We start from the raw sequence: 15,835 nt of genomic DNA, 5'->3' as shown, positions 1-15,835 counted from the left end.
TGTCTGAGTTTTCTTTACCTGGGCTCCAATGGAACTCTAGCCGGGCACCTTCCGTGAGTGGAGGACAAGCAGCCCATAGACGCACGTCCTCCCCACCCATAGGCTGGGAGGCGAGTGCAGCAGGTCCGCGTCTGCCTCCCTCTAAGCCTGACAGTCCATGGGGATTGGGGGGGAAAGTGTCACATGCCTCCCTGTGCCCCAGGGCCCAGCCTGCTGCCTGGCACAGAGCTGGCCCTCCGTGAATGCTGTGGAATGAATGAATGACGCCCAGGGCACTGGGCTTCAGCCTTGGGAGAGGAGTCAACCCAGGCCAGGCGGTGGCTCTTCCTCCTTCCCCCGCCCCGCCCAAACCCCTCCATTACGGCCCGGGGCCACAGCAGAATTTGTGCCTGCACTGCTTAGGGGCCCAAGGGAATGGAGTGACATCTGCCTGTGGAGTGTCGAGGTGAACAGAGAGGACGGTGCCCACTGCTCCTGCAGGAGGAAGGACCCGTATGTAGGCCCCACTGGCTGGCTCAGGCCGAGGCCCGATGCGGAGCTGAAGGCAGCCCAGAGCTGGGTGAGCTGCACCCACAGACCCTGCTGCTGACACCCAGCCCTTCCTGCCCCCACCACACACAGTGGGGCCTCGCCGTGGACGTGTGCGTGTGTGCGCGCGCGTGTGTGTGTGTGCGTGTATTTCCTCTTTTGCATCTCAGAACATTAGTAGCAAAAGGGAGAAAGCATCCAGGATGACTCACATGCACACACAGATAACTAGAAATCTAAACATGACACCAGCCGGAGCAGTGTCTCTCCATCCTTCGGCGGCCACTGACCCTTTGAAGAATCTTTGGAAAGTGATGGGCCCACATCCTGGAGAAAACTGCCCCCAAGGCACAGTTTGGTTATGACTGCGGAGGCCAAAAGCCCTTAAGTGAAATACATCCCTTGCTTTCAGTTGTTATTTACAAAAACCAGAAAGTCAAAAATGATAAGTGTTAAAAGAAAATTACTGAGACCTCACACAGCCGAGAGGTGACAAGTGCGGTTTTAAAGCCATCGGTGGCTGCTGCAGACTCAAAACAGCCTGGGTAACTGCTCGCCCCAAATTTAAAATCTCCCGACAAGCAAACTCTCCGTCCTGGAGAGAAGCGTCTGTGCCCGGCCCTCTCCCCCTCAGTGAGGTCCCCAACATGCCACGCCCTCAAAGCCGCGAGCTTTCCTTAGTGTAAGATCGCAGACACAGAGCAGGCGTTGTTTCAACAGCTTTGTTCTTCTCTCTCGGCGAGATGTTTGAAACTGTATTTATCCTTCTTATGTTGGAAAATAATCCTCGCTAAGAGTCCACAGGAGATGCCACCAGTTCCAAAGCCACACACAGTCTCTCATCTCTCTGGGCCTCAGTTTCCTTGTCTGTGAAATGGGGAGGGATTTGATCTTTGGTGTTCCTGAGTTGGCTGCTCGTGGACACATATCTTTGCATTTTATTCTGCCCACGCCCAGGCAGTCCCGGCCATTGCTCTGGGGCTGTGATGCCCAAAGCCATTCACAGGTGCCGTCCTATCTGAGCCACGTCTTTTCCTGGAGCCACCCGGGACAGGATGGAGGAGCTGCATGCTCCACACACAGAGCCGGGATGAAACAAGGACAAAGAGGAGAGATGAGATGGTCCCCCAGAACCCCTGTCCCTGCCTGTCCTCAGTGAAGCTGGCTGGGTTGATGGTGCAAGAGGGACAGCCGCAGGGACCCCAGCTGCCTGCCATTGTCACCGTCGAGGACAGCAGGCTGAGGGGGATGTGGGTGAGGGCTACAGGGGCCATTCCTGGGCTTCCTGGGGGCCAAGGAGAGCTCCAGATGTCAAGGCTGGACCGAGGTCTACTTCTTCCTTATCACGCTGTACTCGGGCTCCTTCTCCCGGGGCCTCTGGGCAGAAATTCCGTGGGCGTTAGAGCCCTGGCTCTGGTGGTCGAACACCACCGAGGTGTAGTGAGGCTCTTCCCTGGGGGCAGCCTGCAGAGAATGAGACCTGAGGCTCAGGGAGAGGAGGGGGAAGGACGGACCCCAGCTCAGGGTGGAGGAGGGAGGACACCGAGGGGGCCTGGGGAGGCTTCTCTGCAGAGGCCACAGCCCCACCCCCTGTCCTGGCCTCTTGCTCTCCCAAGGACTGGGCTCCACGGTCCTGTCCACCCACCTGCTCCACCCGCCCCTGCAGTCAAGCCACAGCACAAAGTCCCCGGGCAGCAGGGGCAGGAGGGTCCCTGGTATCCTCAGGGCTGCTCCAGCCTGGTCCATTCTCCAAGGGAGAGGATGAGTTCCCAAGAGGTGTAGTGTTCGCTGGACTCCCCAAGATGCCTCTGTGCTCCTCTTAATGAAATGTTCTGCAATGACGCAGCCATGGGTCCCTTTCTGAGAACTCAACACATCTGCAGAGGAGCCCTGGGACACCGCATTGGTCCTGCAGCTCTGATTAACTCACCGTGCTGTGGGCACGAGTCCTGAGTTATACCAAGGGGGCTGGCAGAGGAGTAAGACTGTGCCCCCAATCCACTGTGGGACCAGGAGTCACCGAGTTAGAAAAACAAGGCTACTGCTGGCCCAGGCCCACATGGCTGTGTGGACATAAGCCACGTGAGGAAGGAGGCAGGTTAGACCACCACCAGGACCTCCAGACCCTTGACCAGGAGCCATTAGGGTGCAACCAGACTGTACCAGCTGCTCAGAGGCTCTGGCTGGGGGTGAAACCAGGACGCTGGGCCCCCAGACCACCTCACCCTCATGCAGACAGCTGGGGGGAGGTTGAGGAGGGGGCGTGGCTATCAGGGGACCTGGGAGTGGCAGGGCTGGATCCCCTAGTGTGGGATCAGCAGCCTGGGGGGTGGGGGTGCCAGGCTGGAAATACCCCAGAGAACTGGGCTACTTCTCCTGAGCAGACGAGCCACTGTGTCACCTGCCACCCTGAAGCTGGCCCTCCGTGGCATCACACACATGTCTGAGAAAGGCCCAGCTGGCTCACAGGCCTGGGGGAGCCTTGGTGGCCTCCCCAGGCAGCTCCCTGCCTGATGCTCCAGTCTCTTCCCATCCTCTCCACTACATGGGCCCCAGCCTTGGCCTGCACCACTGATGGGCGGGGAGGTCACCACCCGGAGAGGCAGCCGGTTCCATGACTCCACTTTAAGGAGGCGGTGCCTAAGGGCTGACCTACGGCAGGTCATGGGCAAAAATCTGGAAAGCAGAATTGAAACTGAAGAGCTGATGAGGCCAAAACAGTGAGAAATCACAGGCTTTAACCCTGAGCATATGATATGCAGTAGGTGCTTAATACATGCTGTACTTCATTGACTATTTGGGCCGTATTCACTGACCACCCCTATAGCCCCTCCACACCCCCACACCCCAGCCACAGTGACACTTGCCCATCTAAGGACCTCTGCTCTGACAAAATCTACACTTGCCCATCTTCCGAGTGGGCTGTCCTGGAGAGGCACAAGGTCACTGAGCTGGGCCCTCCCTTCCCTCTCTGCGCCCCCATCCCCAGGGTGCCCTGCGTAGCCCAGGGTTCACATGCCCAGGAGCCAGGCTCTTGCACTTACCAAGGTGCTGTACTCCACCTCCACCTGCCTCGCTGGCACTGGCTCTTCCCGCAGGGGCCTGGTCAGCAGCTCCAGATTCACGTAGTGTTGCTCACTCTGCTCGGCAGCCTGGGGCGGGCAGGAGGTGCTGGGCAGGTGTCCACGGAGCCCACAGCCTCTGAGCCTGCCTGTCTGCATGCGCTTCCCTTCCTTCTGTGCTCTGGGTGCCCGGCCCCGACCTTCCTGCCCTGCCTCCACGCGGCCCACCCCGTCTGCTCTGGGCAGCTTCTGAATGCTCCCAGGTCAGTCTAGCTGGAAGGACCCTCCCTCATTCCACCATTCCATTCCCCCTGGGTGGAGGGGACAGGCTTGCCAGAGCTCGGGATAAGACCTGGTGACTGGATCTCCCAGGCATCGTTCCTCCTGCTTTGGGCAAGCACCCTACTCCATCCATCCACCATCCACCCAGCACCTCCACTGGCCAGTGGGACTGTCTGACCCCCCAACATCCTCTGTCCCCCCTCCCCCCACCTAGCCACCTAACACACTCCTGCTGCAGTCTCCCTTACCTGCCTGGGGCCCTGGGACAGCGCCGGAGGCTCACCAGCTAGAGACAGAAGGAGAGCAAGGAGGTTGAATCCCAGACCAAGGGCAGGGACCAGTTGCCTACGATCCATCTGGAAAAAGGCCTTTCCCTAGGGACCTCAGCCCTGGGGACCTATTACTTCGTGGCTGAAGCCTGGTAGTCGCTTAAGGGTTGCTGAGCAAGTGAATTAGTGAATGAGCAAATGGACGACGGAGTGCATGAATGACCGGGTGAATAAACAGACGAACGGAAAGGTCCCAGCTGGAGGTGAGGTGCCAAAGAAAGCTAGTTCTCAAAACAGTCACTCGAAAAAATGTTCCCAGCTGGGAACAGACCAGGGAGGAAGGCTGCCACGAAAGGGACCTGTGCGCACAGGGACCCAGGGCTGCGTCAGACTGTGGGAAGTCGCTGGGGGCCTCTGCTCTGACCCCTGCCCCTGGGGTCTGCCCTCCCAGACAGCCCACCCGCCTGCCGCCCCGGAAACCACAGGGAAGGAGGCCCCATGGGATCAGAGCTCAGGCTTGCGCAGCCTTTGGCTCTGGTGTCTGCCCCACAGGTGTCCTGCCTTTGAGCACAGCTCTGGGTACCCGGACCCTCCCAACCCGGGAGCCAGGACCAGGTGGGCAGCAGGTAATGCACACACAGCCAGATGCCCTCGGTCTAGGACTAGGTCCACAGCCAGGCAACCCCAGAGCCCACTGCCCCTAATGTCGTGGGGAGAGACCCTGTCCGCCCCTTAGGGAACCCCCAGAGTCAAAGGAGAGCAGCCTACAACGGGGGCACAGGCACAAGACCATGTGTCTTGCTGAGCTGTCAGCTGACTTGGAACATGCAACCGGGTGCCCTGGGGTGTGAACCATTCTGCTTCCGCGTGCTGTGTGCAGGGTCCACGCCATCCTCTCCCCGCACCTTGGACAGGTGTCCCGATGGCAAGGTGGAACAGGGCTGGTGGGGAATGGACAGGAGTTCAGTGCCGTGAAAGGAAGATGGCAGTGAGGTTGGGGGACAGCCGGGTGTGTGGGAAGCTCCCTGAAGGCAAGACCCAGTCTGCCCTGGGTGTCCCCAGGGCCAGCACAGGCCTAGCACACAGTAGGCACTTAGGATAGCTTTGTGTGTGAAGGAATGAATGAATGAATGAATGAATGACAAGAGTGGCCCTGGGGAATGGGCGTGATGAAGCAGGTGGCAGGCCTGAGGGGCAGCCCCAGCTGCAGTCAGGAGAGGCGCTGGGACTTCGTGTGTGTGGCGGGGAGGGGCAGAGTCAGGGTGCTTGCACAGAAAGCTTCCTCCTGTCACCGAGGATGGTCAAAGTGCAATCCGCCCACACACTGATAAACTCGCGGTCTGGGCCTTGTAGACCATTTGATAGCAGGGAAAATGTACGCCATGTTAAGTGCAAAAATATAGGTTTAGAAGAGAATTCATGGTATGATGCAAATTTGTTAAGAGATCATAAGTGCATAGAGAGACTTAGAAAAAAGGCCGGCAGGACACAGCTCAAGGTCAGTGGCTGGTTTCTCTGGGTGGTGGGGTTTTTAGCATTGTCAATAACGGGGAATTTGTTTCCTTCTTTGTGCTTTTACTCATTTTTCAAATTTTCTACGACAAGTATAAATCCCTTTTTTAAAAGGGGAGGAGGCTCCTGAGGAGTGGGAGCCTTTCTGGCTGAAAGCTGTCCTGGCTGGGGAACCCCGGGGGACCAGGGGCATCCCCGGCGGCCTCTAGTTAGGAGCAGGTGGGAAGGAGGACGTGGTTTTCCTTCCCCACGCCCCGCACAGATGTGCTGAGGCTGCGGCCCCGAGGCAGGGGCTGGGGGTAGTGTGGGGAAGTGCCCCCCAGCACACACCAGCTTGTCCTGAGCCGTGGGACAGAGCTGCCCCGTCTCTTCCTGCCCCAAGCTCATCTCAGCCTTGAAAGGCTTCAGTGACTGGGGACCCAGGTTCCCCTGAGAATCCTCCGCTCATGGAACTGAGCTCTTGGAACGGGGAGGAAACTTAAGCCTCACACTTCATCTAGGGCAGAAATCTGCTTTCCTGGAGGTGACCGGGGCCCTCCAGCCAGTGACAAGAAGGCCACCCCCCATTCGTTCTGTCCTTTTACTTATTCGATCTGCTCATCAGGGATCTACGTCCTGAGAGCCAAGAGTGCTCGTTTCTCTCTTTTCATTGGAGCTCAGAGGAGGGCAGCCGGACCAGATGATGCCTGGAGCTCCCTGGGGTGCCCATTGTGGCTGAGATATTAAAAAATACATTAATTCAACAAATATCAATGGCGTGCCTTCTCGAGTCACAGCCCCTGACCTGAAGGAGCAAGTGGGCCGGTGGGAAGGAAGGCAAGGAAGAAGGAGGTGACGATCTAGTTCCAGAAGCACTACGACGGCGGAGGTGCAGGGTACATGCAGGAGGGGCCCTGAGCCTTTCTCTGGGGACAGGGAAAAGGTCCCAGAGGAAAGGAAGGACATCCAAGGACAGCTCTTGGGGTCCAGCAGGAACAGGCCAGGGAGAGAGGGAAGGGGGACACTCCAGGCGCCCAGAGCAAACCCAGGAGAGACCGAGGTTGTGGCTCTTGCCAAGGTGCAAGATGCTGCAAGAAGCTGCCTTCAGGCTGTGGGGACAGGGCGAGAGAGGTGGGCAGGGACAGATTGTGGGGGCTCTGACTGTCCCATAGGGGCCTGGAGTTTTGAGGGTGAGGGAGGCCACGCATGGGTTTTAGACAGAAGAGAACCCCTGCTTCACCGGGCAACCACGCCCGGGCCCCTGCAGCAGGAAAGCCTCCCTCTGGGGAGCCACCTCCCACGGCCTGTCACCGTCACTCCCAGGGACACCTCCTCCGGGACACGTGGTCTGAGGGTGTGCACTCAACGCCCGTTCTGAGGAACGAGGACAGAGCCTTGCAGAGGAGAAGGGTCAGGCCTGCCCACCCCAGGTGGGGCAGAGGGTTCAGGTCCACTCACCTTTGACCTGTTTCTGAAACATCCTCCAGGCCAGCAGTGAGATCCCCACCAACAGCAGCAGCAGAAATGCTAATAAGGAGAGCAGCAGAGAGAGCCTAGGGGGAGGACAAGGTGCAGGATGGGGAGAGGTGTGCAGGCCACCTTGCCTTCCCTATATTTTTAAATAGATAGATCTGGTCAAGTTTTTAAAAAAGTAGACAGTGTAAAGCCTCCTTTCAACAACTCCCCATCTCTACGTTCCCCAACTTCCCCCACAAACATGCACGTGGTGTACTTAAGAATCTTCCAGAGGTTCTTTATGCATATGCAAACAAAAGTGCACGTTATTTCCCTTCCTTTTCTGCACAAAGGAGTCACCGTGCAAACACTGTCCTGGTTCTACTTAACGATACGGCTTGGAGGTCTTTCCATGTCAGTACATAAAGAAGTCCCCGCTCTTCTCTGCAGCTGATGGGACTCAATTGCACGGATAGACCGATGGTTTCCCCCTGAGTGGGCGTTTCCCCCAGTCGTTTGCAATGACAAACACTGCTGCAATAAATCGCCTTGCAGCTCGGCAGTTTCACGCTCGGACAAGCGGCAGCGGATTAACTGCGACGCTGACACAGCCGTCGGCTTGTGCTTCAAGCCGCTCGTGAGAGAAGGGGCCTTCTTCCATGCCTAAGTTTGCATTTATAATTTTCTCATCCTTTTCTTAGATACTCCCCCAAATGACATAAGCTTCAGGCCCACAAAACCCATATCTGCCACCCGTGTGTATCTATAGGGTCAACTTCTGGATTTGACATGTTTGGGGTCTGCATTTTGCCTTGTGTAATATTAAGAGTGTGACCCTAGGCTGGCAGAAGCCTCTGGAAGGGCTTTGGGGGTGTCATATCATGAAGAATCTGGTTGGCCTTTGTCCCTGGTTCCTGGGAGGGAGGCTCCAATTCCTTGGGATTTCCCAAATAATGGGAGTGTCTTTGCTGTTCATGGACCACACCTGAATTTTGCTAAGAGGCGAGATAACAGTGTGGGCCTGGTCACCAGAAGAACTAACCACATCCGTAGAGATCTGGGGCTCTGAGCCAGCCCAACCTCCCGGAGAGGGGGAGGGCAGGGAGACTGAATTCTACCGCGTGGCCAAGCCCCGTTCATCATGCCTATGTAATGAAACCCCGGTAGGTGCCGAAGCTTGCAGGAGCTTCCTGGTTGATAAACACGTCCGTGTCCTGGGGGTGATGCTCCGTGATTCCACCTGGAGAGGGCACGGAAGCTGTTTGGGACCCTCCCGGACCTCACTCTATGTGTCTCTTCATCTATGTCCTTATCTATGTCCTTTATGATGAAACCCTAATTGCAGGTATAGTGCTTTCCAGAGTCCTAAGTCTAGCAAATTATTGAACCCAAGGGTGTCCTGGGAACCTCCAAATTTGTAGCCAGTTGGTCAGAGTATGGTGGCCTGGGGATCCTCAAAGCTTGGCTGGCGTCTGAATAAGGATGGTCTTGCAGAGGTCAGAGCCCTTAACCTGTGGTGTCCGCGCTATCCCCAGGTGGCGGGCGCCAGAATTAATCGCAGCGCCCCAGCTGGTGTTAGAATAGGAGTCTGTGAATCTCGGAAATGGCTTGTAACTGCATGCACTTTTCTGGAGAGAGAGTCTATAGATGTTATCAGATTCTCTGTGGGGTTGGTGACCCCCAAAAAGTTAAGAACCACTATTCAGAGGGGAGAACCCAATCCTTTGCATTGGAAGCCCAGCCCTGCCTCTTGAAGTCCCCTGACCAGGTAAGTCACTTAACCTCTCTGAGCCTCAGTTTACTCATCTGTAAAGTGGGGGTGAGAACGGTGCTGGACTGCAGTGGGGAGCAAACGAGGACGTCCATGTGAAGCGTTTGGCACGTGCCTGGTAGTACGTCATCCGCTCTCATAAACCATCACTCTCCAGCTAGCCCCCCAAGTTCTCCCCGACCTGAGCCTTCTCTCAAAGCCGAGGGCAGGTCCAGTGTGGCCTCAGCGATCCACACCGGGATGCACAGACTGTGGGCCTGGGCGAAGGGAGCCTGGGCCCCCAGCCAGCAGGGGTGTGGCTCGTACCTCCGACTGGACCACATGGCCAGGTACCTGCCCTGGGCTCCTCCTGAGGACAAGACCCCCTTCATGTCACAAGGACCTCACCGTGGGCCGAAGCTCTTCTGGGGTTCATCCTGGATGCTGGCACTGCAGGTGGCACTCACTGCAGACAGGGCAGTGGACGGCACAGTCGGAACTTCGGTTGTGACTGTCAAGGTCGTGACTATGGTGATAGTTGTAGGCACCACCGGTGTTGATGCTGGTGGCAAAACCACAGATCAGACCCAGGGATCTCTCTCCTGACTCCCCCACCAACCGCCAATGCCTTTTTAGTTTCATTTCACACAAAATGCTCACTTAGGAAGGAGGCAGGATGGAGGACCTCGAGCCAAAGTGTCTCCAGGACTCTCTTGGGTCAAGTGAGCACTTCCGCACGGGACACAGGTCTCGCCCTCAACGGTCCTGATTCCATCCTCCGGGTGAGGGTCAGGGCTCTCCTGGAACCCCTAAGTCCCCTCCCCAAGCCCAGTCTTGTCCCCCTCTGGCCACAGCCACATGCTGCAGAGAAGTCTGTCTAAACTGCACATCTGACCTGTCCTCGGTAAGGGAGCCCCTTCCCCGCCCGCCCCCGCCTGCCTGTCCGCTCGGCCCCCTCCCCCTCCGCGGCTCTGTGCTCCTGCGGGGTCGGTGCACAGGTGTGCTCCTCTCCCCTCGTAGCTCTCTCGGCCTCCCCGTCTCACCTACGAGCACCTTCCATCCGTCAAGACTGGGCAGAGATGCCAGCTGTTCCGGGGTGCCTCCCTGGCTGTCTCCCTCTCCCTGTCCCTCTCTCTCTCCTCTCTCTCACACATGCACACACACACGTGCACACACACGTGTGCTCCCCGTCTCTGACTTGACTCCTGCCCCAGCTATTCCAACCTCAGCCTGTTTGGGCGGCCCTGGTGCTGACTGAAGCCGGGGCTCACCTGGGGACACGGTCACCTCAAACTCAGAGGTGACATCAAGAAATTGCTTGTCGACCCCACACCAGTATGTGCCTGTGTCCTCCACCGTGAGGCTCCGCATGGTCACCGTGAAGTTCAGGTTTTCAGGGTGGTCTGTGATGGACACTCGGCTTGTCCTTGCTTCTCTCTCTGAGTCTTTCGTCTCCACGATCTTGTCACATAATACAGCAAAGCGTCCTTTGCACCAGTATTTCTTTGCAGTCCTGTACTCCTCCTTGTACGGACACTGCACGCTCAGGGATCCCCCCACGGAGCCCGTCACGGTGTTGGAGCCACCCAGAGAGAAACAGCCTGGAAAACACAAGGGGGGCCTGGCACCTCAGGTGCCCTCCTGGGAGAGTCACCTCCTCCAGGGGTTCCCCAACCCTGCGTCAGCACCCCCAGGCCCGAGCCCCCTACTCCTTCACTTCACATCACCCCCCGGCCAGGTCACAGCTTGGGCTCCCCCTTTCTGCTCTGCCACCTCCAAGGTATTGATCACAGCAGCCCCTCCCTTCAAACCCCGATCTCCCCCCGCCGCCAACCAGAGCCCAAACCTTCCAGGACTGTAAGAACTCGTCCCTAAGCACCTGCTCTGCCGGGAGGGCCACCTGGCCCTGCGCATCTCAGGACTTGGAGGAACAGCCCACATACCGACCTGGGCAGTCTAGGGCTGCCAAACCATTTTGACAAGAATTCTGGACGCACCTGATAAAGTGTTTGGGTCAAAACAGAGTCACAGATGCAGAAGGCTCTCTGACGACAACCTTCATTTCGAGCTGTGTCACACCTTAGTTTGCCCAGCTCTTGTAGATTTGATTTTCAAGGAAGCGCATTTTTTTTTTTTGTAGAGACAGGGTCTCGCTGTGTTGCCAGGCTGGTCTTGGACTCCTGGCCTGAAATGATCCTCCTGCCTCAGCCTCCCGAAGTGTGGGTTTACCGGCGTGAGCCACTGTGCCCGGCCAGAAAGCACACTTTTTATTTCCGAGATTTATGTCTGCCATTTCCCAAATAATTCTCAGTTGCAACGATGGGAGAATAAGGTGATGGCGCGAAGATAATGTCGGCCACCAAGCAGAGGACATATGACCCTATCCTGGGCGGACAGGCGCGCGCCCGCTGAGCAGTCGTGCGGGAGCTCCTCACCACCCTCGTGTGATTCTGTGATCCGGCCCGTATTGGTGGGGAGGGCGGGGCAGGGTGGGCGAGGCTTGCTCTCTTTTCCTAGGGCTAGAACTCTTCGATTTTACTTACATTTTTAAATTCTTAAATCCCTTCACTTGAGACTTTGGGACCCCTCAAATGCAAGCCCTAGGAAGGTGGGGGTCTCCTTATACCTTCGATCTCTCCAGGTGCTGGGCACATAGTAGGCCCTCAATAAACACTTTAGTGTCAGCCCCTCCCCCACCCCATCGGCTCTGCACTCAGCCCACAGCTGCCCAGAGATGACCACAAGCTCCTCAGTGCCTCTCCAGGGGCCCCCAGAACCTCCTCTCCTGGCCTGATGTACAGGTCCCCTGCAGACAAGGCCTTTCTAAGCTCAGCACAGGTGTGACGTTTACTGAGACGCCCAGGAGCAATTGCCAAGGCGAAGCAGAAAGGGCCTCAGAAGAATCTGCTTTTAAGTCTCGGCTCTATTACGCATCAGCTGTGTGTTCTGGGGCCAGTTACTTAACCTCTCTGAGCTTCAGATGCCTCATCTGTAAAGTGGGGATAATTGTTCCTACCTCACATGGCATTTGAGGCCATTAAATGAGATCATAGGTGGAAAATGCTGGGCAAATGATATTAGGTCGAATCACATGAAATTGCTGATATTCAACTTTCTGACCAAGACAACAGGATTTCATATGACTCTATCTAATAAAAATACTTAGATAACCCTCTGTCTAACCCAAGTAAGAAATGGTAAGAGAAAATAACCACAGATACAGACAGAATGAAAAGATTCAAGACGGCACTTTGCAGAAATTCCCTACTAATAAATGTGTAAACTTGGATTTTCTAGAAAAATGCAAATTACTAAAATTGACCCATACTAAGTGCTTAATAAATAAATGTCAATTCCCAGACCTCCTTCACCCAAGTCGCTGCTCCTGGTCCCCATCCTGACTCTATTCCCGGCCTCTCCTTGGCTGTGAATTGTCCTCTTTCTTATCTGGGTCTTGCCTCCCTTCCTGATCCGGGTGACCCCACCACCCCTGCCCACAGCACCCAACCCTGCCTCTCGTCTGTCTCCAGCGTCGGACTTCCCTTTGGGCTTGTCTCTCTCTCTCTTTCCTGATTCACTTCTCTCCTCCGCAATTTTGGGTGAAAAATTGTCACCTAGTCCCCAAGAGCTCTGCCCCACCTGTGAAAGTGTCATTATAATTTAAGAACTGAAAACTATTATTTCCCCACTTCTCTGGAACAGTCACACTTACGATGCTTCTGGTCCTGCTTTTCTTGCACCCCCAACCCTCTAGCCAGAGACACAGCAGACTGGAGACCGTCCTGGGGCCAGGCTCCTCACTGTGTCCAGAACTGCTCTACCAGGATGTGCCTCTGTCATCTCAATGTTTTCTTTAATCAGAGTCTTGTCCCACTAAATCCCAGACAAGTGAGTGAATCGTCCAACTCAGGAGGCCGGGAGAGGAGCACTTGCATACGCGCCGAGCACAGAGAGAGCACAGTCATCTTTCAGAGAAATTCACAGAAATCAGTGAGTTAGGAAATAGAAAAGCAGTGGAATTAGTGTACGCATTGAAAAACTGATTTTTCTTTTGGGAGGTGTGAACGATAGAATAGACTAGGGAGCGGCCAAATCAAGAAAAAAGAAGATACAGATGCAATTTACAAGAAAAATAACCGGGTTAATTTGCAGGTCTCTACAAATAAGTCTGTAAACTCGGATGAAACTGACGACATCCTAGGAAGATACGAATTACTGATATAGACTAAGAATAGATTCTTTACAAAACAGACCAATAGCGATGAGCGTTATTAAGGAATTCTGTCCCTTCCAAAATGCAGTTTCACAAGTTAGTTCTCTCAAACCTTCAGGGAACAAAGCAGTTCCAACTTCATTCAAACATTCGCAAAGAGCATAGAAATAGGGAAGTTGCCTTAATTCTTTTCACAACGCCAGCATAATACATCAAGACCAAAATCTGGCCAAATCTCTTAATATAATTCACCTTCTTAATAGCTGAAAGGAGAAAACATAATCATCTCGACAGATAATGAAAAAGCATCGACACCTGTTGCCATCGTTTTTAAAAATGCTTGGTAAACAGCCATCAGTGGACTCCTTCTTCACACTACATGGGACAGACTGGCCACCTTCCCTGGGGTCAGGGACCAGGCAGGGACGACCACTACCTCCTTGGCCACTGGGCGTCATTCTGGCCGTACCAGCCAGTGAGTCAAAGAGAGAAAGAAAAACATACCGGAAGGGCACCGAAAGCTCTCAGTGCAGGCCGATCCCGTGAAAACAGGAGAACACCCGAGAATCCATGGGAACACGGGTAGTGGGGGCAATCCATTTCCACATTCATACACAAAAGGTAAGAGCTTCCCATAGACAATTAGCGAACAGAATTGAAGAAAACCTCCCATCATCAGAAAAGCAACCAAAAGGTTTAAAATCTCCTAGGACGAAGGCTGACCAGACTGCACGGACCTGTTTGAGGACAGCTACAAATGCTCTTGGGGGCGCAAAAGCCAAGTCCATGGGAGGAAGCCTTGCCCTGCGGGAGGGAGACTCAGCTGGCTGCTCCCCCTGGAGAAAGTCTCCCCGTCTCTGCCCAGTTTCTCTTCTCTCCCCGCCCTCCCTGCTGCCTTCCCTCCCCTCTCTGTCCCGTCTCCCCGCCTTGGAGACAACTGACCTCTGGTGCCCAGGCCCCACCAGCCGCGCCTGCCTCCATACTCCTCCCTGCTCAGGCCCCAGCCCCCGAGCTGCCCCGGCTGATCTCTGTGTCCTAGACCAACCGCCTGCTCTTCCTCAGTCCTCAGCCCCCCCACACCTTGCACCTGGTGGCGGGCAGGACACCTCCTCCCCAACACCCCTAGCAGCTCAGTGGAGCTCCCTCTCTACCCACTCTAAGATATCCTGCCCATCGCCCTCCTTCCTATAATAATTCACCTGAAAACCACCCACAGAGCCCTTCCTCCATGCCCACCCTTTGCCCCACACCCTGCTGTGGCTGGTCCAAGGTCACGTGGGTGGAAGGGGCAGAGACCCTCATCCCTTCCCCTCCCAGGTGGGCCATCCTCTGTCTGTCCATCTTAAATGGTGGACAAAGCGCACCCCATTCTGCGTTCTACACAGAGTCCAGGCTTGGGTGCCTCACGTGACCCCTCACGCCCCCTCCTCCTGTGGACCCTCCCTGAGCAGAGAGCCCCTTACCTGGGACCCAGAGAAGCAGCAGAGCTGAGGGCAGCCACATGGCCCCGTTTGCAGCACAGACACCACCTGCAACGACACTGGGCCCCAGCTGGACCTGAGACCTCAACCCCCGAAATCTCCCAGGGGAGGGTCAGATTCCCAAGGCTGCCGCTTCTGCTTTTTTTTGTGCCGTGCAGCTTCCTCATTCAGCTTCTTTTGGTTCTATTCCTAGAGCTGGTCAGAAAATGGAGGCGGCTGGGGGACGCCTGGCTGAGACACCCCTGGGAACTCGGCACCACCTAGCTAACCAGGGTTGAGTCGGCAGGTTCCATGGCCATTTTCAGCAATGGGACCTGTCCCCCCTGTGGCCCCTGCAGCTCACAGGCCTCCGTCCGCCCCTCTTCCTGCATGTCCAGGACTGCAGGGCCAGGTCCCCTTCTAGATGGAGGCTCGGTAACCCTCCGCCACTTCCTTGTGGTCAGGCTGAGTGACGCCGCGGGGAGGGGCAAGCTGAGCCTGCTTCTCCCGCCCTTGGCGGCACCCACAATGCGGCCATCTCAGGAAGCCCCCTCCCATGATCCCCCAGCTCTGGGCCTGGACCCCCAAGTTGGCACAGTGTCCCCAGAGTCCCTGAATGGTTCCTGGCCTTGGAAATGTGTCCTCAACTTGACCCGGAGGTCCTCAGGTTGTGACTTTCCTTCCTGTGCAGCCCCCATTGGACCCGGCTCAGGCTAAGCACAGAGCAAGGACCCAGGGAGACCACAGAGCCCTTTCTTCCCTGGTCCTCATGGAGGTCCAGACGATAAACACAAACTCACACACGTGTGCCTTGGGATAAGTGCCCTCAGCTTGCACAGAATGGCCACGTGAGCACAGGACACTCTGACCCTCGTGTGCGGTGTGCCACTTGGGAACCTGCAGTCATTAAACTCAGAGCGTCCACTGCAGAGAGCCCTGCACTGGCCACGGGGTCCCAGGAATGCCCTTCCCGGCCGCCGCTTTTGGGATTTTCATTTTCCTCCTTCCTTCTGGACACAGGAGCACCTTGCTCGGGAGAGCTGGGAAGCCAAGAAGACTCGCCGGTTCTGCTGCTGGAAGACGCAAGGACAGAGGCTGGCAGACAGCGGAGGAATTTCTATGACGATGCAGTCACAGATGAGCTGAAGCTCATTAAGATCCAAGACACTTCGGATCTTGACATTGTTGAGCTGAACATGAAAATGTAGGAGAGGTGTCACATTTGGTGGTTTGTGTGCTCCGATCATGGTAAAGCTTCCCAGAAATTACTTTTCCATTCGACCATGATCCAAAAGGCCTTGCCGCAGTCTCGGATGCCCGGGCCA

At 55.9% G+C, this 15,835-nt stretch overlaps 1 protein-coding gene across 2 annotated transcripts; it reads right to left on the bottom strand.

Moving 5' to 3' along the window:
• Positions 1 to 1,037: 1,037 nt before the first annotated feature.
• On the bottom strand, positions 1,038 to 14,683 carry CD300A (CD300a molecule). Of its 2 annotated transcripts, none has more exons than XM_012662267.1 (7): positions 14,514 to 14,683; positions 10,109 to 10,438; positions 9,246 to 9,399; positions 7,091 to 7,185; positions 4,121 to 4,158; positions 3,573 to 3,680; positions 1,038 to 1,992 (listed from the first exon to the last, which is right to left on the bottom strand). In XM_012662267.1, the coding sequence occupies exons 1-7, from the start codon at positions 14,551 to 14,553 to the stop codon at positions 1,858 to 1,860; spliced, it is 900 nt and encodes a 299-aa protein (XP_012517721.1). In that variant the 5' UTR covers positions 14,554 to 14,683; the 3' UTR covers positions 1,038 to 1,857. The 2 variants fall into 2 exon arrangements, with proteins under 2 accessions (XP_012517721.1, XP_012517722.1); XM_012662268.1 differs by lacking the exon at positions 1,038 to 1,992 and adding an exon at positions 2,248 to 2,360.
• Positions 14,684 to 15,835: the final 1,152 nt, after the last annotated feature.

Source organism: Propithecus coquereli, unplaced genomic scaffold (genome assembly GCF_000956105.1).
Source record: "Propithecus coquereli isolate 6110/MARCELLA unplaced genomic scaffold, Pcoq_1.0 Scaffold76, whole genome shotgun sequence".
NCBI classification, from domain to species: domain Eukaryota; kingdom Metazoa; phylum Chordata; class Mammalia; order Primates; family Indriidae; genus Propithecus; species Propithecus coquereli.
The sequence above is the reverse complement of the archived record's forward strand: the minus strand, read 5'-3'. Positions and strand labels throughout refer to the sequence as shown.